Source organism: Tachypleus tridentatus, chromosome 10 (genome assembly GCF_004210375.1).
Source record: "Tachypleus tridentatus isolate NWPU-2018 chromosome 10, ASM421037v1, whole genome shotgun sequence".
In the NCBI taxonomy this organism is placed as follows: domain Eukaryota; kingdom Metazoa; phylum Arthropoda; class Merostomata; order Xiphosura; family Limulidae; genus Tachypleus; species Tachypleus tridentatus.
The window spans coordinates 20,385,734-20,410,452 of NC_134834.1; the positions used below are offsets into that span (position 1 = coordinate 20,385,734).

Genomic DNA, 24,719 nt, shown 5'->3' on the forward strand with positions numbered 1-24,719 from the left:
ACGTGTTTGAGATTCTTCAAATATGACGAACGGTTCTATCGATTATTTAAGCACGTGTCCAGTTACATTTTACACCATAGAAACCGGAATACGAAGCTAAGTTCTTACAGGTTTGTTGTGAGCTTGTGATTGGTTGAAGCATGCTAATGACTTGTAGTAACAGTTTAAGTTAATGGTGAAAAGATACGACGATTTTTTTACACGCCACTTGAGTGAAACTAAAAGAGAACTTGGATATTATTTTATATATGTTTCAGAGGTTATTAAAGTACATTTTTCTGAAAATCGTTTTTTTAATGTATCTCTTGAAGAATCCGTTGTTTTTTATCTGAAAATGATTTGTTTTACAACTTCTATGTCGGATGATAAACCAGTTAGATTCTATCTAATCAATTTCTAGAAGAAATGTGTAAGAAACCGAAGATTATGAAATGCTTTAGACGTCATTCATATGCATGTGGGACATGTACTAAACTGTAGCTCACCATTATCATTCATGTTGGACATGTACTAAACTGTAGCTCACCATTATCATTCATGTGGGACATGTACTAAACTGTAGCTCACCATTATCATTCATGTGGGACAAGTACTAAACTGTAGCTCACCATTATCATTCATGTGGGACATGTACTAAACTGTAGCTCACTATTATCATTCATGTGGCATATGTACTAAACTGTAGCTCACCATTATCATTCATGTGGGACATGTACTAAACTGTAACTCACCATTATCATTCATGTGGGACATGTACTAAACTGTAGCTCACAATTATTATTCATGTGGGACATGTACTAAACTGTAGCTCACCATTATCATTCATGTGGGACATGTACTAAACTGTAGCTCACCATTATTATTCATGTGGGACATGTACTAAACTGTAGCTTACCATTATCATTCATGTGGGACATGTACTAAACTGTAGCTCACCATTATCATTCATGTGGCATATGTACTAAACTGTAGCTCACCATTATTATTCATGTGGCATATGTATGAAACCGTACCTCATTATTATTATTCATGTGACATATGTATGAAACTGTAGCTCACCATTATTATTCATGTGGCATATGTATGAAACCGTACCTCATTATTATTATTCATGTGACATATGTATGAAACTGTAGCTCACCATTATTATTCATGTGGCATATGTATGAGACCGTACCTCATTATTATTATTCATGTGACATATGTATGAAACTGTAGCTTACCATTATTATTCATGTAACATGTGTATGAAACTATAGGTTATCAAAGACCCCAGCTATCACTGCTAGACACGTTGTACAGTCATGTGAAAAAGTTAGGATACCCTGTGAAAGCCTGTGTATTTTTGTAACATTTTTGGATATATAGATATTTAATCTCAATTTTAACAATAGTGAGAGATTATAGGAATATAACTAAACAATTAAAACTGAAGAAAAGACTTTTCAAGATCTTCGGTAAATGTAATTCTACAAAAATGCATATTCTAACTGAGGAAAAAGTTAGGACACCCTACCCCCTAATAGCCAGTGTTACCCCCCTTTGGCTGAAATAACTGCAGTGACACGCTCCTTGTAGCCATCTACCAGTCTCTGATATCGGTCTGAAGAAAGTTTGCCCCATTCCTCAATACAAAATTCTTTCAGTTGTGAGATGTTTGAGGGGTTTCCTGCATGTACAGCCAGTTTCAAGTCACCCCACAGCATCTCAATGGGATTAAGATCTGGGCTTTGACTCGGCCATTCCAGGACTCTCCATTTCTTAGTTTTCAGCCAGTCCTTGGTGGACTTACTGGTATGTTTTGGGTCATTGTCGTGTTGCAGGGTCCAGTTCCGCTTCAGCTTTAATTTTCTTACAGATGGTCTCACATGATCTTCAAGCACCCTCTGATACACAGTAGAATTCATGGTGGATTCTATGATTGTGAGCTGTTTAGGTCCTTATGCAGCAAAGTAGCCCCAAACCATGACACTTCCACCTCCATGCTTCACAGTTGGTATGATGTTCTTTTCCTGGAATGCTGTATTTGGTTTACGCCAAACATGTCCTCTGTTCTGGTGTCCAAATAATTCAGATTTGGACCCATTTGTCCAAAGAACATTATTCCAGAAGTTCTGGTCTTTGTCTACATTCTCTCCGGCAAATTTCAGTCCGGCCTTGATGTTTCTCTTGGAGAGCAAAGGTTTCCTCCTTGTACACCTCCCATGCAAGTTAAACTTGTGCAGTCTCTTTCTGATTGTAGAGACATGCACATTCACATCAACAGTACCCAGAGCCTGTTGCAGGTCCCATGATGACATGTTAGGGTGTTTGGAGACCTCTTTTAGCATCTTGCGGTCTGCTCTCGGGGTGAACTTGCTCGGACGAACAGACCTGAGCATGTTGGCAGTTGTTTTAAAAGCCCTCCACTTGTTGACTGTTTTCCGGACAGTGGAATGGCTGATTTCAAAATCTTTTGGGATCTTTTTAAATCCCTTACCAGACTCATAAGCTGCTACAGTTTTCTTTCTGAAGGCCTCAGACAGCTCTTTTGCTCTCACCATGGTGCTCACTCTCACTTCAGCAGTCAGGAGCACACCAAACTAAATATCTGAGGTTTAAATAGGGCAAGCCTCATTCAAAATGTACGATCTTCTAATCATGTGCACCTGGTGTGATACATCAGTGTATGAGTTGAGCCATTTTAAGTGGGAATAAATGTGGGGGTGTCCTTACTTTTTCCTCAGTTAGAATATACATTTTTGTAGAATTACATTTACAGAAGATCTTGAAAAGTCTTTTCTTCAGTTTAATTGTTTAGTTATGTTCCTATAATCTCTCAGTATTGTTAAAATTGAGATTAAATATCTATATATCCGAAAATGTTACAAAAATACACAGGCTTTCATAGGGTGTCTTAACTTTTTCACATGACTGCATGTAACATGTGAAACACAAGGTTATGAAATACTCTTGCAACCACTGTTACAAACGCACCATAGTATGTAATTGGTTAAATATTGTTGAGTGAAAAACTGTAGGATGAGTTAATATGTGATGTAAATTAGATGAGTTGAAGAATAGTGTTTATAACAGTGTTATAGGTATCAACTACTGATGTGAAGATGTTATGTTGTGACGGCTCTTACTGGAAAGAAAGAGATCGTTATTAGGGTTGCACATCATTACACGTAACACATTCATTTGACGAGAATCGAAGTTTAATAATAAACATCAGTAACAAATATCACAACGAGAACAAACACTTGACACGTGTGTGTTCAGTAACAAATATCACCGCACAACAAAGTTTTTGTTTCTTGAACACTGTTGAGTGTTCATTATAGATTCTTTGCTGCTGATCACAAAAATCACATCCAAATTTGCCCATCACGTACCATTTCACTGAAATCTTCAGTTTTGTCATTTTTTTCTTATATTTGTGTCCACAAATTTTCGTTTCTGTGAGAGACCTATGAACAACGTTTTGTACAGTCTGGGCATGTCCAGGCATGAAATCAGGCCAGGTTGGAAGCTGTTCTGTGGAAGTATGCAGCCCGGGCATGCCTGAGCAGGCCGAAGCCAGCTTAACACTGTATCAGCAGGCTACAAAAGTGGCTTGCATACACAGATGCTGCTCATTGGATTAATATAGACCTTATGGCGTGTATGTATTGTTTCAGAATATAGCATTGTCTCAGTAGCACTGTAACAAGTATGTTAGATGTTATAGACGTTTTACAGGACTATTGGTGTCGGTCAATATGTCTCGTCAATGTCGTAACAGCCGCGATACATTCTGCTATATTTGTGGCGAGTATACGCTTGTTCATCAGAGACGCTCAATGACTGCTCTTGTGAAGAAAGCATATCATCTGTACTTGGGCTGTAAAATTGGTGATCAAGATCAGGAATGGATGCCTCACATTTGTTGTGCGACATGTGCTGTCTGTCTGAGAGCTTGGCTCAGAGGCACTCGAGAGACAATGCCGTTTGCTGTCCTGATAAAATGGCGAAAACAGAAAGTCCGTTTGACTAATGTGTCTGGTTTCTCTGCCACAAACAAGAAGTCAATTGAATACCCTAATCTGCCTTCAGCAATGAGACCCGTGCCACATGACGATAGTCTTCCAATTCCGAAACCACCAGAGGAATGGACCTCAGACGAACCACATGAAGAAACTGCAATGTCGGGAACTGGCAGTGACATTGATCCGGGTTTTGAAACGTGCTCCTTAGGTGATCCACATCTCATAACACAGCCGGAATTAAACGATCTGGTCAGAGATTTGGGTCTGTCAAAAGCAAAAGCCGAATTGCTGGGTTCGAGACTACAGGGATGGTGTTTGCTGTCACCAGGTATAAAAATTTCTGTTTTTAGAAGCCGCCAGAATGATATAACCAAATTCTTTGCACAAGTTGACATCGAAGGATTGTTCTCTGCTTCGGGTTGTGACCATGACCCGCAAGAGTGGCGTCTCTTTATTGATTCATCAATGTTAAGCCTCAAAGCTGTTATGTTACATAATGACAAAGTTCACCCTTCAATACCTGTTGGCTATGCAGTACACATGAAAGAAACCTACGAGAACATGGAAATGTTGCTGAAGCACATCAAGTACAGCAAGTACAACTGGAATATCTGTGGAAATCTGAAAGTCATTGCTCTGTTACTGGGACAGTCGTGCCAAAGAGTCACATTGTTCTAGACAGAGCTGGCCACTCCGTAAAAAGTTAGTTCCAGGACAGAAAAATGTGGCGCATGAACCGCTTGTCGACCCGGCAAAGAATTTTTTGCCTCCTCTTCACATAAAATTGGGACTTATGAAGAATTTCGTGAAAGCAATGAACAAAGAAGGCAAAGGTTTTCATTATTTAAGACAGATGTTCCCAAGGATAACTGAGGCCAAGATTAAAGAGGGCATTTTTGTTGGCCCTCAAATCAGATATGTTATGAGTGACAAGCGGTTCGAAGATCTGTTAGTTGGGCCGGAAAAGATTGACTGGAAAACCTTCAAAGATGTTGCTTACAATTTTTTTTGGCAATTACAAAGCCCCACATTACATTCGGCTGGTAGACAAACTTCTCAAAGCATACAAAACAATGAAGTGCAACATGTCACTAAAGATTCATTTCCTCCACTCACACTTAGACTTCTTCCCCGCAAATCTCGGTGCTGTCAGTAACGAACACGGTGAAGGTTTCACCAGGACATTGCTACAATGGAAAAAACGATATCAGGGCAACTGGAATCCGTCAATGTTTGCTGACTACTGTTGGACACTGCAACGTGATGCACCGGACATTGAATACAAACGAAAATCAGGAGCAAAACACTTTTAATTATGTTGAACTTAATAGTGTATTAGAAACATAAACGCAATTAAATACGTTATTGCCGGTAAACAGTTAACTGTCTATTTCTCATAGTTCCTACGTGATGAAGCAAAACCAAAACTATATTTGTACATACCCACCAGGTACCTGTTACAATCAGCAAAAACTTTTCAGGAAGCAAAACGTTTCAAAAAATTGTTGTGCAGTGTATTTCGTACGCGAGTGTTCAGTAACAAATATTTGGTACGCGAGTGTTCAGTAATAAACACTTGACACGTGTGTGTTCAGTAAGAAACATTTGACACGTGTGTGTTCAGTAAGAAACATTTAATTTTTGAACGTTTCAGAAAATATTGTTGTTTTTTTGTAATTGAGCACAAAGCTGCACAATGGCCTATCTGTGATCTGCTCACTACAGGTATCGAAACCCGGTTCTTAACGTTGTAAGTCTGCAGACATGACGCTGTGCCACTGGAGGCGTTTCAGAATATAAATATTCCATCTTTAGCAAGCTATATTGAACAGGGTGAATTTATAGGTACAAACAATTATAAATCTAAACATTCTATAAAATTGCTTATAGTTTTTTTGGAATGACGAGAAACCCATTTGAAGTGAAAATAATCTCAGGACGGCTGGTATGGGTATCAACACTGATAAAGCAGAGAACAACGTTTCTTAGGTCATCTTCAGGTTGAGAAAAAAGTTAACCCAACGAGGTCGAAACATTGTTTTCTGCTTTATCAGTAAAAAGTGTCAATACTTGTACCAGCCGTCCTGAGATATATCATTATAGTTTTGCTAATGTAAGCGGCATTGCAGCAGCCGCATGTGTATTTATACACGATCTAGAATCGTATACAGATACACACGTGGTAGCATTCACATTCACAAAATTTTACGCCAATTACACATGTGTAATTACAATTACAAACATGTGGGACTATCAAATAGAGCTGATAAACAATACCATACCCACAATCCATAAATACCAAACAAAGATCAAACTAACCTCATCCTTATGCTCTGAACTTTTAATTACAGAAAGTGTATCTATTACAAATGTACTCCCAACTTTAAATAATAACACAACTTCACTACAATCGAATCTGTTCTTAACACTTGTATAATATTGATTCATTATCCACTTCTTTGTTTATTTGCCTGTGTTTTGGTTTACTTTATTATATTATTCTGTAGTCTAATTACTTTTTAATAAAGTTATTAACTTTCTAAGTTTCTGTACTTAATAATTCACCATGTTCAATACAGCTTGCCGAAGACGTAGTATAATATATATATTCCGAAACGTACAAGAACTAAATGTTTGTAACCGTAGACACACGTGTCAAACGTTCATTGGTGCTTCCGTCGTTCATTTCGTGCATTACGGTGAAAAGTGAACACGATAATACACATTGACCACGTGAGGAAGTACATGTCTGTGGTGAAAACGATGTCGTTGTTGTTTGGAATTTCACACAAAGCTACTCGAGGGCTATCTGTGCTAGCCGTCCCTAATTTAGCAGTGTAAGACTAGAGGGAAGGCAGCTAGTCATCACCACCCACCGCCAACTCTTGGGCTACTCTTTTACCAACGAATAGTGGGATTGACCGTCACATTATACGCCCCCACGGCTGGGAGGGCGAGCATGTTTAGCGCGACGCGGGCGCGTAACCCGCGACCCTCGGATTACGAGTCGCACGACTTACCCGCTTGGCCATGCCAGGCCGAAAACGATGTCATAAAGTGTTTTGGTATAACATTCATATGTCAGTATACGTAATCCGGTATTAATGGAAAGCGAAAATGCACATTTTGCATATGCCTTTGTTCACATATATTTCGGTTAAACTGCGAGCTACTTAGATAAATTTAATATGATAGTTTAACAGGAAATGCAGGTACTTACGAACAGTTCCACGCCTGACATCTCCACAGATTAACTCGTTATTAACTTGAAGTGAATCGTGAAGACAGTCTGGTCCGTCCTGAAGAGAGAAATCTAAAAACGTAAGTTCCAAAGAACAAACGTCATCACTGTACTTTTTAATATTGTAGTGACAGCTCAGCAGGTTTTCGTAGTCTCCAGGATAGTTCACTGAAGTCAGCTCGAACACTCGGTCACTGAAATCCTGATCACAGGTTCGTCTTCTGGGAAGCAACGGCCTTTCTGTTCCAGTTTCACACTCTCTTTCATGAGCTTGAATGAAAAATCCTGGCCTGGGATTAGCTCCATCGGAATGAAAGTGAACAATTTTTTCTTCTGTTTTAAAGTCGATATTACCTGCGTAACGATAAAGATAGGTATTTAGTCACACGAAGAAAACAAACAAACCAGTGGCAGAGCGCTATGCCTGTGGATTATAATATTAGAAACCGGATTTCGAAACACGTGATGGGTGGAGTACTGAAAGCCCTTTGCGTATCTTTGTGCCTAACTAGAAACCAACAAATAAATTAATTTACGGGTAGTTTTATATCTCAGTTGTTATGGCGCCAGTTAATTAAGTGTTGGAAAAATCAGATGATCCGTTTGATGAATTAAATTAGGCCTAGCCGTGTACCTTAAAATGAATAACAGTTAATCCAATCCGAACCTTTGAGGCAGAGGGCACAATCAACCAAACAAACATATTAATTTACGGGTAGTTACTATATCTTAGTAGTCATGGCGACATCTTAATTAATTATTAGAAAATTCGGATTATCTGTTTGATGAATTAAATTAGGCCTAACTGTGTACCTTAAAATGAATAACAGTTAATCCAATCCAAATCTTTGAGGCAGAGGGCAGTGTCAAACAAACAAACAAACATATTAATTTACGGGTAGTTACTATATCTTAGTAGTCATGGCGACATCTTAATTAAGTATTAGAAAATTCGGATTATCTGTTTGATGAATTAAATTAGGCCTAACTGTGTACCTTAAAATGAATAACAGTTAATCCAATCCAAATCTTTGAGGCAGAGGGCACTGTCAACCAAACAAACAAACATATTAATTTACGGGTAGTTACTATATCTTAGTAGTCATGTCGAGAGCATTATTAGAAAAATCAGATGATCTGTTTGATGAATTAAATTAGGCCTAACTGTGTACCTTGAAATGAATAAAAGTCAATCCAATCCAAACCTTTGAGGCGGAGGGCACTATCGACTGGTTCTTTTTTTCTCCAAAATTATTGAGGGATATATTTGAGGCTCGGGGGGGGTATAGCAACTGAGCTTTTACCTTTATGCGTGAATAGTGCGAGTGTTCGAATTACCAAATGCCTATTTTAATGCGCGTATGTGTGTGTGTGTGTATACACCCTAAAGAAATATAAAATTGAAGATTCGAGATGTTGAGAATTACATAGTTTTTCATGAATGCTGATTTTGAAATTAAAATTTTGTAAGACCTGAAAACCACGAATGCATTTTTAAAAGGTAATACGGTTATAAGCGATAGGTAACATATCACCTATTTTTAACGTTTTACTTATTAGAAGTAAAAGATTGTTCATGTGACAATCGTTATAATACAATTTCTTGATATTGCTCAATGGTATTGCTAAAGTTAAAATCCAAGTTTCGATACTTACGGTGGGAACAGGAAAAAAAAGACCCATTGTGCAACATTGTATACAACAACAAATATCAGCGTGACCGTGACAACCAGGTACTTGCCCATCAGTTTCTCGGTAAGAGTTTGCATCTTACGATTACCTTCATGTAATTGCAAATCAGATCCGCTGAAAAAGAGTCTTATCTTACGACCGCGTTCACATTCCTTCGAACCAAATGTACCTCTAAGAACCCATATCTTGCAAGTAAACATCCATATCCTGCTAGCTTGCTCGCTTACTAATTAACCTAATTTTCTAGTAAGAATTCACATCCTACTAACATGCTCACTTACTAATGAACCAGAATTTCTAGTAAAGATCCACATCTTGCTAGCAAGCTCACTTACTAACGAAGTTATTAGTAAAGATCCACATCTTGCTGGTAAGCTCACTTACTAACGAAGTTATTAGTAAAGATCCACATCTTGCTGGTAAGCTCACTTACTAACGAAGTTGTTAGTAAAGATCCACATCTTGCTGGTAAGCTCACTTACTAACGAAGTTATTAGTAAAGATCCACATCTTGCTAGCAAGCTCACTTACTAACGAAGTTATTAGTAAAGATCCACATCTTGCTAACAAGCTCACTTACTAACGAAGTTATTAGTAAAAATCCACATCTTGCTAGTAAGCTCACTTACTAACGAAGTTATTAGTAAAGATCCACATCTTGCTAACAAGCTCACTTACTAACGAAGTTATTAGTAAAAATCCACATCTTGCTAGTAAGCTCACTTACTAACGAAGTTATTAGTAAAGATCCACATCTTGCTAACAAGCTCACTTACTAACGAAGTTATTAGTAAAAATCCACATCTTGCTAGTAAGCTCACTTACTAACGAAGTTATTAGTAAAGATCCACATCTTGCTAGCATGCTCACTTACTAACGAAGTTATTAGTAAAGATCCACATCTTGCTAACAAGCTCACTTACTAACGAAGTTATTAGTAAAAATCCACATCTTGCTAGTAAGCTCACTTACTAACGAAGTTATTAGTAAAGATCCACATCTTGCTAGCAAGCTCACTTACTAACGAAGTTATTAGTAAAGATCCACATCTTGCTGGTAAGCTCACTTACTAACGAAGTTATTAGTAAAGATCCACATCTTGCTGGTAAGCTCACTTACTAACGAAGTTATTAGTAAAGATCCACATCTTGCTAGCAAGCTCACTTACTAACGAAGTTATTAGTAAAGATCCACATCTTGCTGGTAAGCTCACTTACTAACGAAGTTATTAGTAAAGATCCACATCTTGCTAGTAAGCTCACTTACTAACGAAGTTATTAGTAAAGATCCACATCTTGCTAGTAAGCTCACTTACTAACGAAGTTATTAGTAAAGATCCACATCCTACTAGCATGCTCATTTACTAATGAACCAGAATTTCTAGTACAGATCCACGTCTTCATTGACTTACGGATCAAATCAGCTGGTAAGGATCCACAGAGTTTCTCTCCATCTATCTCCAAGTAATCATATTCACAGTTCCTGCTGGATTCCACTTCGAACGATACAAAAATCAGCTCTAGCCTACAGACGTTGCCCTGGCGTCTGATAACATATTGGCAGTCGAGATTATTTTCATAGTTATCTGGATAGTTCTTGCTCTGAATGATGAAGTCATATTCAGCAAACACATAAACACATGGTCCAGTAGGTTTTACTGGAAAAGAGAAGAAAAAAAGAGCTTTTATTTAAAGCTGTTATCGATGTAACGAAAACCATGTTAATACCAGATGTATCGCGACAGAAGTAAACAGTACTTATTGCACCATTCCTCGACCCAGCATGGCCAGGTGGGTTAAGGCGTTCGACTCGCAATCTGAGGGTCACGGGTTCGAATCCTGGTCGCACCAAACATACTCGCCCTTTCAGCCGTGGGGGCGTTCTAATGTAATGGTTAATCCTACTATTCGTTGGTAAAAGAGTAGCCCAAGAGTTGGCGGTGGGTGGTGATGACTAGCTTCCTTCCCTCTAGTCTAACACTGCTAAATTAGGGACGGCTAACGCAGATAACCTTAGTGTAGCTTTGCGCGAAATTAAAAAAAACAAACAATTACCATTCTTCAAGTCTACTCAATTTCAAACAACATCATAAAGACAAAAATATTTTTAGCTTGTTTTGAATTTTGCACAGAGCCACACGAGGGCTATCTGCTCTAATTATCCCTAATTTAGCACTGAAAGACTAGAGGGAAGGCAGCTAGTCATCATCACCAACCGCCAATTCTTGGGCTACTCTTTTGCTAACAAATACTAGGATTGATAACGGATGAAAGGACGAGAAAGTTTGGTAGGACGGAGATTCGAATCCATGAATCTCAGGCTGCAAGTCAAGCGTCACCTGCCATAGACAAATATTATGAGGACCTTAACTCATTCAGGACGTAAAAATGCATCTTGCTTTCACAATGTTCTGTAAGATAAATTCTCTTATGGAAAAATTTCGGACTGAGCATTACAAGTTGAAACAGGTTGTCTTTATTTAAAAATTATTCCTTTTGAAACATTACAAGTTTATAAAAAAGGAGGGGCTTTGAAAGTTATCTCAAACTATCACTTGCAGCTACAAATTATTTAAATCTAACACTGATGAAGCATTGGTTTTGGTTTGAATTTCGCGCAAAGCTACTCGAAAGCTATCTGCGCTAGCCGTCCCTAACTTAGCAGTATAAGACTAGAAGGAAGGCAGCTAGTCATCACCACCCATCGACAACTCTTGGGCTACTCTTTTAACAACGAATAATGGGATTGACCATTACATTATAAGACTCCACGTATGAAAGGGCGAGGATGTTTAGCGCGACTGGGATGCAAACCCGCGACCCTCGGATTACGAGTCGAGTGCCTGAACCATCTGGCCATGCCGGGCCGAACGATTGAGAAACGCTGTTGTAACAGTCATGTGCCGGGCCGCGATGAAGCATTGTTGGTTGAAAACAGAGATAACAAATTTAAGTATCAGTCTGACTTCGAAGTAGTCACGTGAAAGTTTGTACACACGCATCCTTTAGGTCAGAAATTTCAATAACCATTAATGTTAAACAAAGTCCTATCCGTTAAAACAAAGAAAAGACACTTTTCATACTACTACAAATGCTTACTAATATATTTTATAAATGTATTATAAACATTCACCACATGAATAAATGCATATTTATATATTTTTAAGACCAGGTTGTCAGGACGCTCGACTTGCAATTTGCGAACCACAGGTTCGAATCCCTGTCACACCAAACACGCTCGCCCTTTCATCTGTGGGGGTCAATCCCATAATTTGTTGGTAACAGAGTAGCCCAAGAGTTGGCGGTAATTGGTGCTGACTAGCTGCCTTCCCTTTTGTCTTACACTGCTGAATTAGGGTCGGCTCGCTGGCGCAGATAGTCTTCATGTAGCTTTGCGCGAAATTAAGAAACAAGTTTTTAAAAATATATTAATATATTTAACAGTTATTAAAATTGCAGGGGTTTGTATAATGTAAAAATACCAAAGCAAGTACAATGGTACCTCGGTTCTCGAACTTAATCCGTTCCAGAAGGCTGTTCGAAAACCGAATCAATTTTTCCCATAAGAAATACTGTAAATTAAATTAATCCGTTACAGACCTCCAAACATTACGCATTATGAAGCATTTTAAGTAAAAATATTGCATATTTATACTTGTATAATAATACTTACATGCATAAAGTAAATCACAAAAACTATAAACACAATAAAAACAATAAATGAAAATTTAACTGCACTTTACCTGTGCTGAGGAGAGCTGATGGCGTAAGTGAAAGGTGGTGAGGAACATGGAGAGTAGGAGGGTTATTATTGTTTGTAACGGGAGACACCTACCGTAAAAACGTCAGGTAACTCTCCTTCTGGGGTTCTTTCTCTTTTCTATCTCTTTGCACTGCTACAACCTGCTTGAGACTCACTGGACCTATTTCTCACTAAAAACTTGTCTAATGAGGTTTGTTTCTGCCTGCATTTTAAAATGTTTTTGAAGTTAGACATGACATTGTCATTGAAAAGGTTTGTGCTGCGGTTTGCTACAGCTTTGTTAGGGTGAAATTTTTCCACAAAACTTTGTAACTCTCCCCATTTTCCACACATTTCTTTGATTAGTAAACTAGGAACATCCTCCCTCCTCATCTGAAGACACTTTCTCAGTTGCCTTCTGTTGCTGCTCCTTCTGAAGGTCTTGGAGTTCTTCCATGGTGAGCTCAGTGTTGTGGTCTTCTACCAACCCCTCCACATCATCACCACTCACATCCAACCCTGGTCTAGTGAGACAATATCCTCGACAACAGGCTCAGCCTCAAAGCCTTCAAAGTCTCTATCTGCTACTGAGTCTGGCCACAATTTCTTCCAGGCTGAGTTCATGATCCTCAAAGACACTTCCCTTCAGGCTTTGTCTGTGATCCTCAAGCAATGGAGGATATTAAAGTGATTTTTCCGGAACTCTTTGAGCGTTAACTCTGTGTCAGAAATCACTTTAAGCACCTTTGAAATAGTGCTTTGGTGTAGAGTTTCTTAAAGTTCGATATGACCTGCTGGTCCATGGGCTGAATGAGAGGAGTCGTGTTAGGGGGCAAGAGCTTCACCGTAATGAAACTGTACTCCTCCACCAACCCGTCCTCCAAGCCTGGTGGGTGAGCAGGTGCATTGTCCATCACAAGAAGGGCCTTGAGTGGCAGCTGTTTTTTCGTGAGGTAATTTTTTACACTTGGGGCAAACACTTTATGGACTCACTTCATAAAAAATTGCCTGGTTACCCATACTTTACTATTAGCCCTCCACATGACATTTAGTTTACTTTTCAGGATATTATTTTTCTTAAAAAACTCGGGTTCTCAGAATGGTATACAAGCAAAGGCTTAAGTTTTAAGTCCCCACTTGCATTACTACATAACAATAGAGTTTGCCTGTCCTTCATTATCTTGTGTCCTAGCAGTGACTTTTCCTCCATGGTGATGTAGGTTCTCTTTGACATTTTCTTCCAAAATAGGCTTGTCTCATCACAGGTGAACACTTGTTGGGGAATAAAACCCTCAGCTTCTACATAGTCCTTAAATTCCCTAACAAATATATCAGCAGCATCTTTGTTAGAACTGGCACCCTCCCCATGTGTCACCACACTATGTATGCCACTTCTCTTCCTAACTTTTTCAAACCACCCCTTACTAGCTTTAAAGGCATCACTTGTATCAGCACTCATTCCAGGGGTGTTTTTCAGGAGATCAGCATGCAACTGCTTTGCTTTCTCACAAATGAAGGTCTCAGAAATGCTATCACCAGCTAACTGGTTTTCGTTTACCCAAATCAATAACAGTTTATCTACCTCTTCCATTGTTTGTGATCTTTGTTTCGTAAGCACTGTCACTCCTTTTGCAACATCAGCTCCTTTGATGACCTCTTTATTTTTCAGTATGGTGCAGACTGTAGACTTCACCATACCAAACTGTGTACCAAGGTCAGACACGCGAACACCACTATATGAGATCTTTTTTCACCTCTATTGTGGCTCTAACAACTTTTATTTTTGGTTTGCTGCTTTCATTATCCTTCTTTGACCCCATGGTGGCTTATTTAATCAGAATATTTAGAAAAACAACAAAAAACAAAAAGAAGAACGAGAACGTTCACATCAGATTTTAGCGGGGGTGTGGACTGAGCGACAGGTGCAGGTAAAATGTTTTGGGCAAGCTTGACATGGGCCCAAAATGGTCGAAGGGTAGTTCGGGTCATCAGTCGGGTTATTTAGGGGGTTCGGGCCACGACAGATTGGTTCGGGATCCGAGGTACCAGTGTATTCTGAATATTAAAATTACTTGAAAAATTAATAAAAAACGGATTATGATCTGATACTTATTTTATTAGGTTTAAGACTAGAATAAATGTATAGCGTAAAATGAGAAGTTAAGGTTAATACACCAAAAGCTGAAGAGTATTAGAAACCAATAGGCCTAACATTTGCGATAGAAATCACAACGGCTTCCAATCTAAACAGGAACTGGATGGTTGCAGATGGTGGATTTCAAAATATTTATTACAGTTTCGAAGAATGCATTTTTAAGCAACGTATAAAGTTGTTGTAATTGGTGCTATTTTTGAAGACACCTTCTTTACAATGTGTGGTGTTCGATGAAATCATCAGACCCCTCTTCCTCCGATGTGAGAAGAAAAATGTACATGACTCTTTAATCACATATAACCTACAAACACTTTATTTGCTGCAACTGTTCTTAAAATTAGAGACTTTAGAGCATCTGTCCTCTAAGTAAAGAGTTTATTTGGTATGATATTTGGTTATGTCTAGTTTTATTCATCCTGTATGTATATATATATGTAAGTGTTAAAAACAATCACAATATAATGAAACCAAAATTCAAACTAACTCATCCATTGCTATTCATGTTGTTATGCTTAACTTAAGTCACAATGGACAATGCCTGTGGTCATAGCACTCAAACGCGTTGGGAATATTCCATCTATAAGACAAAATCCAAACGCTGATAAAGAAACAAGCTCGCCAGAAACTGAGGAGAATAAGTCACAAGTTGGAAGTTGAACACTTGAACCCACAACAACTCAACTTTATCTGTCTTTCACTGCCTGCAGCTAGCTAGTTTTGGGAAATTTTAATAATTATATACAGGGTGTTCGGAAAGTCACTGTGCACTTATATATTTATTAACAGACATCTTTCAATGTGGAATACAGGAGATAAATATGAATGACAATTATAAACAATGTTGAAAGTGACCCCAGTTGACATCAATACAGGCCTGGATCCTTCTTATTTTGTTTCTAAACACTGCTATCAGTTGCTGGCTTGAAATATACTGAATGAATGCTGATTACAAAACTCCACAGTGACTTTCCGAACACCCTGTACAATCCTAAAGTAGAATTAAACCACCCAAAAACCTCTACAATGTAAAAACTTCCTTTCTTTCATTTAATTATTAGGGTTCCCCCAGCGGCTCAGAGGTATGTCTGCGGACTTACAACTAACAAACAATTATTAGTGGTGTTAAACAGAACTAAAATCATGTACCCTGATAGTTCTTTGTTTTGAAAAATTTCTTCAGGAACTCTTGTTCACAGAAACTATCTTGTGGAGAGCATAGAGGGCGTTAGTTACGCAAGGTTATCCTTAGTTTAAGTAGTTAGCTTGAATATTATGTTGAATCACCAACTTCAGGTGGTTGGTTTTATCTCAGCTCACCTAGTTTGTGACTGAATAAATTTTACAAAATTAAGTTTGTTTGTTTTTTATTAAGCATAAAGCTACAAAAAGATCTATCTGTGATTTTCCCACCACTAGGGGCGCAAGATAAAGAAATATTAAGGCAAGAGTTTTTAGTTCTGTACAACACCACTAATAATAATAATAATAATAATAAAAGAGTGGACGTTGGGAATTTTACATTGAATAAATTTTAAGATGGTTTAATTCTACGTTAAGGTTATTTTTAAGTACTTTCACAAAACTGGCTGCGAACAGCGAAAGACTTGTTTTGTTTGTTTTGAATTTCGCGCAAAGCTACACGAGGGTTATCTGCGCTAGCCGTCTCTAATTTAGCAGTGTAAGACTAGAGGAAAGGCAGCTAATCATCACCACCCACCGCCAACTCTTGGTCTACTCTTTCACCAACGAATAGTGGGATTGACCGTCGCCTTATAACGCCCCACGGCTGGGAGGGCGAGCATGTTTGGTGCGACCGGGATTCGAACCATGCCGGGTCCCAACGAAAGGCAATAAGAGTTGAGTGCTTGAACTCACAATGCTCAACATTTAACTGATTCTCCTTAGTTTCTGGTGAGTTTGACATCGGCATGAGGATTTTATTTGATATATGGAATATTCTCAATGGGTTTGGGTCATATGACCACAGCCATTGTCCACTCTGGCTTAAGTTAAGAATGAGAACGGGGAACGATAAAGGAGACATAAATTTGGATTTTAGTTTCATTGTACCGTTTTTGTTTTCTACACATACATATATATATACATACACTTAAAATCTTAACGATACTATTCTCTTACTTTCACTTAAACCTTCTGCAGCATCGCGCAGTGAAGTTGATTCTGGTACTACAGGTGGCGGTACTGATCCAAATACTTCGAACTCTCTGTCAGGATCTTCACTAAATCTTTCAAATGGACTGAATGAGTCAGAGACCTCCGATGGATCCTTATTGTTCTGAGTGTTTGATACGGTGGTGAAAGGGGCTCTGACCCCCGAACATCGATGCTGTTGAAAGTTTATTTTGAACCCTCTTTTAACAGAAACGGAGTCGGTTTGAAACATAAGCGTAATGCTTTTCCTGTCGCGGAATGATACTGTGCCTGGAAGAAGTACAGGATTATACCAGTAAATGACCTGTGAAAATATTCTGGAAAAAACAACTACAGAAATATCTTGAACAACATTTCTTGAATAGTTTTGATATATTCTCACATTATAAAGTAAATCGGTGTATTAGTAATACAAAGCTGTGGGAATTAACACATATTACAGTGACAGATTTAAGGTTGTGTGAGCCCAAGGACATAAAACAAAATTATCAATAGGCCTCCATTAGGACCATGGGTCCTGGGGCTGAGCCCCATCTGGCCCTCACTTAAATATGCCACTGTTATTGTAGCAATTTGAAACTATGCTAATTAAAAATACAGACTGAGGTACTGTCAGTACAAAACTGTGGAAATTATCGTACAGATAATTGTAGCAACACAAAACTGTGAGAACTACCATACAGATAATTACATCAGTACTAAACTAAATCTGTAGAAGTTATCATATTGGTATTTGATTCGTTTTGAATTTCGCGCAAAGCTACACGAGAGCTATCTGCGCTAGCCGTCCCTAATTTAGCAGTATAAGATTAGAGGGAAGGCAGCTAGCCATCACCACCAACCGCCAACTCTAGGGCTACTCTTTTACCAACGAATAGTGGTATTGAGCGTCACATAATAATGCTCCCACGGGCGAAAGGGCGAGCATTTTTGGCGTGACGAGGATTCAAACCCGCGATCTTCAGATTACGGGCCGAGTGTCTTAACCACCTGGCCACCACGCCAGACCATCATATAGGTAATTGTAGCAATAAAACACTGAGGAAAATACCACAGATCTATACTAGTATTGTTTCAATATAAGTCCTCATTATACATTATTTTGCACCGTATTGGATAGACAGATATAATATAAGCTTTCTTACGTGAGTGTCCTCGTAGCTCATTCCCACAATACCGTCGCTCTTCTAACTCCAGATAATCTCCAATACAGCTTGGAGTGTAATCCACATCAAAATCAACAACGTTAAAGGTTACCGAGCAGAAGGTGTCGTTGTGTTCTTCGATACTGTACTTACACTGCAGATTGTTTCGGTACACGTTCGGATATCCGTAACTGTTAATTTCTCCCTTTACGGAGTCGATGCACACGTCACAGCTTGGAGGAGGCGGAAGAACTACAGGAATTTAAAGAAGATAAACGTCATCACTACGTCATTCTGGTGTTTAGAGTGATGGGTGCTTCCCAAGAGTAGTATTACAAGAAGTAATGTCGACTAGAGTTATCCTGAGCTCGGTTATCATCTCGTGCGACACATGAACGAGTGTTTGGTTTAGTTTGAATTTCACGTCAAGTTACACGAGGGCTATCTGCGCTAGCAGTCCCTAATTTAGTTGTGTGAGACTAGGGAGAGGGCAGCATCATCACCATTCACCGCCAATTCTTGGGCTATTCTTTTAGCAACGAATAGAGGGATTGACCGTAACATTATAACGTTTAAAGGGCGAGGATTTGATTTTTTGTGTGATAGGGATTCGAACCCGTGACCCTCTAATTACGAGTCGAGTGCCTTGACCTCATGAACGAGCAAGTAAAAAATTTTGTTTGTCTCTATGAAGTTAAGCACAAAGCAAAACAATGGGTATCATTTCGGGTATCAAAACCCAGATTCTAGCGTTGTAAATTTGCAGATATACCGCTGTGCTACTGGGGTAGGAATGGGAAAAGAGGAAATAATATGTGAGTATATCACGGCTCGAACCTAGGACATTCTTACATGCATTTTGTTTAGCCTAACCACTAAATAGAAATAAAGCTCAAACTGTTCGGTATGAATTAACGCAGAGGAAATTTAAAAACACACACATACCACGAGAAACAGAAGCTAAGTAGATTTAGGAAAGATAATTACTGTCATTTACCGTTTTCAGGATAGCAGTCTTTAATTTGTCGGACTTCTATATTAAATCCCGGTCTTGTTGCCTGTCCATCACTGAGGAAAGTGATGGTCTTTCGTTCTTCTTGGAACATAAAAACTCCTGGAAAAACAGAATAAAACTAATTAATGAGTGAAACATATCGATATTTTCGAAACCAGATAAGCCATTGCAAACATCTTTAAACTAACAGCTGTAATGAGGTTTTCAGTAACAAGAACAACAAAGTAAAAACAAACAATGTGAATTACACACACGTGTAAAAACAGATTCGTAAAAACAAACAACGTGAATTACACACACGTGTAAAAACAGATTCGTAAAAACAAACTACGTGAATTACACACACGTGTAAAAACAGATTCGTAAAAACAAACTACGTGAATTACACACACGTGTAAAAACAGATCCGTAAAAATAAACTACGTGAATTACACACACGTATAAAAAGAAAACCGTAAAAATAAACTACGTGAATTACACACGCGTATAAAAACATAACCGTAAAAACAAACTACGTGAATTACACACACGTGTAAAAACAGAACCGTAAAAACAAACTACGTGAATTACACATACGTGTAAAAACAGAACCGTAAAAACAAACTACGTGAATTACACACACGTATAAAAACAGATCCGTAAAAACAAATTACGTGAATTACACACGCGTATAAAAACAGAACCGTAAAAACAAACTACGTGAATTACACACACGTATAAAAACAGAACCGTAAAAATAAACTACGTGAATTACACACACGTATAAAAAGAGAACCGTAAAAACAAACTACGTGAATTACACACACGTATAAAAACAGATCCGTAAAAACAAACTACGTGAATTACACACACGTATAAAAAGAGAACCTTAAAAATAAACTACGTGAATTACACACACGAAAAAAAGAGAACCGTAAAAACAAACTACGTGAATTACACACGTATAAAAACAGAACCGTAAAAATAAACTACGTGAATTACACACACGTATAAAAACAGAACCGTAAAAATAAACTACGTGAATTACACACACGTTTAAAAAAAGATCCGTAAAAACAAACAACGTGAATTACACACACGTATAAAAACAGAACCGTAAAAATAAACTACGTGAATTACACACACGTTTAAAAAAGATCCGTAAAAACAAACAACGTGAATTACACACACGTATAAAAACAGACCCGTAACAGGGCGAGCAGTTCTGGTGCCATTAACTTAACATCTTATTCTATACGTTTATCACGTGCTGTAATTGACATAAGACCGAAATTTCTGTTAAATCGCCTCTCTACGTTTATTTTATGCTATGTTTTTGAGGTGTTGAAACAGGTTTATAAAGTGGAAAACTGTTAAACAGAAACTTTAGAAAATGTTATCTATATTTATCATATGTTGAAACAGACTTCTAAAGTGAAAATCAAAAGGTAAAACAACTGCATTTGCACAATTTATGATGTGTGGAAAGAGATTTAAAAAGGGGAAAACTGTGTTAAACAACAGTTTTCACACAACTTATACTGTATATTTGTTTCGGTTGAGTTTTTTTAAAGTAAATTATAACAAATCTTTCTGTTTCAAAATTAGAGAGACTACGTACCATTAACATCAGTATAAAATACATATAAAATTGACACATAACTCGTGAACAGGAAAAGAACAGAATCTTAATATTCGGTAGGAAATAAGTGCGCTGAAAGGAAAATTCACATGTTAAGATGTTTTCATTTGTTTTTCGTACGTTTGAAAATTGTGAATTTTCATACGTTTTAAAATAATTAATATCAGTAAAATATATCTAGTCCAAGACTTTAGTACATGCTGTTTATTTATCGCTCATATCCCAGATATGTGGCATAAGAAAAAAAATTGTTTTTTTTTAATGTCCTGTAATGACCCGATTATAGGGCGATCTCGAATATAAGACGATCCATGTTTTCAGAAACCATGGGAAAGAAAAAAAAAACTCGAATGTTATAACATCCTTTTTTAGGTTTTCAAAAGTCACTACTATTACTGAACAGATTGCAGGTGGATTAGTTGTAATAATTTTGACCGAACAGCTGGCGCGCATGCGTATACGGATTCTATCTGAACTTTCAAGAATGTGAAAGGCGAGAGTAGAAGTAAAGGAACTGGGGTCGGTCGCGATTATAAGGTAACTGTGAATTTTACAATTATTAATAACCAAATATCGCCTTTTAATCGGACCAATACGGTATTTTCATTTGATGACCAGTAAAGAATCATCGGATAATTAGTTCTACTCACTAACTGCTTCTGGAGTAACCACGCCACATAGCTTTTTATCGTCCACTTTCAAGAAGTCGTAAACACAACTGTCGCTTGGTTCAATATCAAACTTTAAAAATTTCATCTCTAGTCCACAGATGTCGCTGTTAACGCGCCCAACTTCATAATGACATACCGTGAGGGTAGGATAATTATCTGGGTAGTTTGGGCTTCTGAGAAAGAAATTTTCTTTGAGAAAAGTACGGTCACATGATGGCAGCAATCCTGTTAAAATACAAGTTTAACACGCAACTGTTAAATATCAGATGAACAATACCAAAACAATTATTCGAAATACATCTAGCTCTTTTAAAGTATAACAAAGTTAAAACTGAACATGGAATCCTTGATGTAGAGGCCTAATGCATTCTTTGGTTTGTCCAAAGAATGAATCACACCTCTACGTCACATATTATATTTTCAATTTTACCTTTAATAAAAATAAAACAACTCTGTAACATATATATATATATATATTGATAGATATATATACAATTATTAAACAGTTGGATTGCTGTATAATATCGAATATTTTTTTAAACGAAGTGCTATAACATTATTCACACATCTAAGTTTATTCAGGTTACTATAAGGTGAGTTTAAAAGGACCCAATCTTCCATAAAGTTAAATCACCCGTTTGGAAAAATCAAAGACTAAATCAGTTACAGGTTTAATTAATCATAGTTCTGACTTAACATTTTAAGTGTATTTTTAACACGTAGTAACTCAATTTCGCAATCCAAAAAGGGGTCGTTATAATATCTTCAATGAATGAAACCATTTCCTGTCAGTTTTTCGCGTATATATGTATATATATATATATATTTCTTAGAGTGTATGGGTAGCTTCCACCAGTTAGATAAGAAACATTAATTTTTGCGAGTGTGAAAGCTGCAGAATAGACAATTTGAGTCATGGCAATGCAGGAATCAAACACCAAATTTTACTCTCATAGAAGCTGCTACAAATGATATCATGCCTCGTCATGGTCAAGTCATTAGCGTTCATTTGTGGTCCACGTCCCATTGCTTCTTAAATGGGGTTTGGATGTTTTATAAGAGTGTTGGTGAAATCCAACCTTCGGTCAGAAGAACAGAAGTCGAAATGTTAGTGGTGGCCATGTTTACCATTTATGTTTCCTCCAGTTTATGAATTCCAAATACCAGCTGAGTTATAACCATCCTTAATTTACAACTCGTATATTTTACCTTTTCTATTTTGATGGCTTTAAATGTCCAATTAGTAGGTACATGAACGATATTGTCACGCTGAATAATTTAAACTACGATCAAATTATTTTCGTACTTGTATTTAAAGTAATACTTCAGCCTAATTTCATTGTATATATATATATAGTTTTTTTTTGTTTGGTTGTTTGTTTTATCTGCAAGCAGTACTTACTAGCAGATATTCCAGTACATGTTCCAGGTTTTCTCTTCACCTCTATCCAGAATCCTCCCCCGGATATGATATTGTTGGAATGGAAATAAAACGTCAACTCTTTAAGTTGTCTTGGAAAATTAATCGTCGCTAAGTTAGAAAAACAAAACAAAATATAGTGACAACAGCATTTTATTTCGTCTTTACATTTTACATATCTAATCCAACACGATAAGGAAAAAAAGAAATCTTCTTACCTAATAGAAAAGTATTTCCAGTTTGCCAAATTTAACTAGACTTAGTCAATTAACAATAACAACAAAAATTTTATGAAAATATCTGGTTAAAATTATTATGCTTTATGAGCGAGGGAATATTTGTATATTTAAACAGTAAATATATAGGATAATTACTTAGATAATTATTAAAAGTGTGCGCCATCTCGTTGATAGTTTGTACTGATTGATGAAAGTTTGGTGATGGACTTACTGGACTTTCCTCTCCAGCTGTTGCCACAGAAACGACGTTCATCCACCAGAAGGTAATCTTCGTTGCATGTACCAGTGTCGTAACTCGTGAGGTCAAAGTCGTGAAATGTCACCTCGAGCTCGCAGGAGTCATCAACTCGTTTAATCCGATAAGTGCATTCCAAGTTACCCGATAGGGGCGGGTAGCCGTAGCTACTAAAATTACCCTCACCTTCGTAAAGACAAAATCACAGACTCCGTTTGAAATATCGATGGCGGTACCTATAAGAAAATTAGAAAAAAGATTAGAAGGGGAGTGGCTAAGATTCGAGAAGAGTGGTAATTCTTAAATATAAGCCAATGAGATATTTAGTATATACAATTATGAGTTGAAATTAATTTCTTAAATACGGTAAGTAATTGCGAATAACGTGTAATTCGTGCAACTACTTTTTGTACGTGATATCTAATAACTTTCGAAAGACAATCCGTAGTTTTTATTTTCACAGAATAGCCTATTCTAATAAAAATTTTGTTTGTTTGTTTGGGAATTTCGCACAAAGCTACTCGAGGGCTATCTGTGCTAGCCGTCCCTAATTTAGCAGTGTAAGACTAGAGGGAAGGCAGCTAGTCATCACCACCCACCGCCAACTCTTGGGCTACTCTTTACCAACGAATAGTGGGATTGACCGTCACATTATATACCCCCACGGCTGGGAGGGCGAGCATGTTTAGCTCGACGCGGGCTCGAACCCGCGACCCTTGGATTACGAGTCGCACGCCTCACGCGCTAGGCCATGCCGGGCCCTCTAATAAAATAATCTGACTCAACTGCCTCTTCTCGTATGTTCTGAATGAGTAAAGTGGTAACAAAAAAGTTAAGCCTAATTATTGGTTTCAAAGTGTTGATTTAACTTCTGATTTACGTTTCCAACTTTGTTTCGCGTTGTATTTTAATTGTTTTTAACATAAAGATTATTAAAATGTAGTGTAATTTGTTCAAAACGGTATAATGTAGTACACTACAGTGTGGTACAGACAAGTATAGTGTAGTGTTACGTGATATAGTAAAGTCGAATGTAGTAACAACAATGTAGTATAGTGAAAGAAATTATAATATATTTAAGAACAGTGGAGTAGGTGCTATTCGAATTTTTTTCCCAAAGAAAACGGAAGCGTTATTTCTATTAGTCACGATTATTAATTAACTTAAGCTGGATTTCACTTAGAGATCTTTCATGACGCTAAGAATCGAAATGGAACGTGTTTAAGTGGGTCAGGTTTCAACTATTTTTAGCTGATATTTAGAAGGTGTGTTTTTCTTATTGCAAAGCCACATCGGGCTATCTGCTCAGCCCACCGAGGGTAATCGAACCCCTGATTTTAGCTTTGTAAATCCGGAGACATA

At 37.6% G+C, this 24,719-nt stretch overlaps 1 protein-coding gene across 1 annotated transcript in view; it reads right to left on the bottom strand.

Moving 5' to 3' along the window:
• The window catches only part of LOC143227984 (cubilin-like), a 64,180-nt gene that overhangs the window by 21,532 nt on the left and 17,929 nt on the right, over positions 1–24,719 (bottom strand). The window contains 8 exon segments of the mRNA XM_076459336.1: positions 7,231–7,605; positions 10,355–10,600; positions 16,979–17,281; positions 18,157–18,408; positions 19,154–19,270; positions 21,443–21,688; positions 22,866–22,994; positions 23,334–23,543. Coding sequence (XP_076315451.1) covers positions 7,231–7,605; positions 10,355–10,600; positions 16,979–17,281; positions 18,157–18,408; positions 19,154–19,270; positions 21,443–21,688; positions 22,866–22,994; positions 23,334–23,543 — 1,878 coding nt within the window.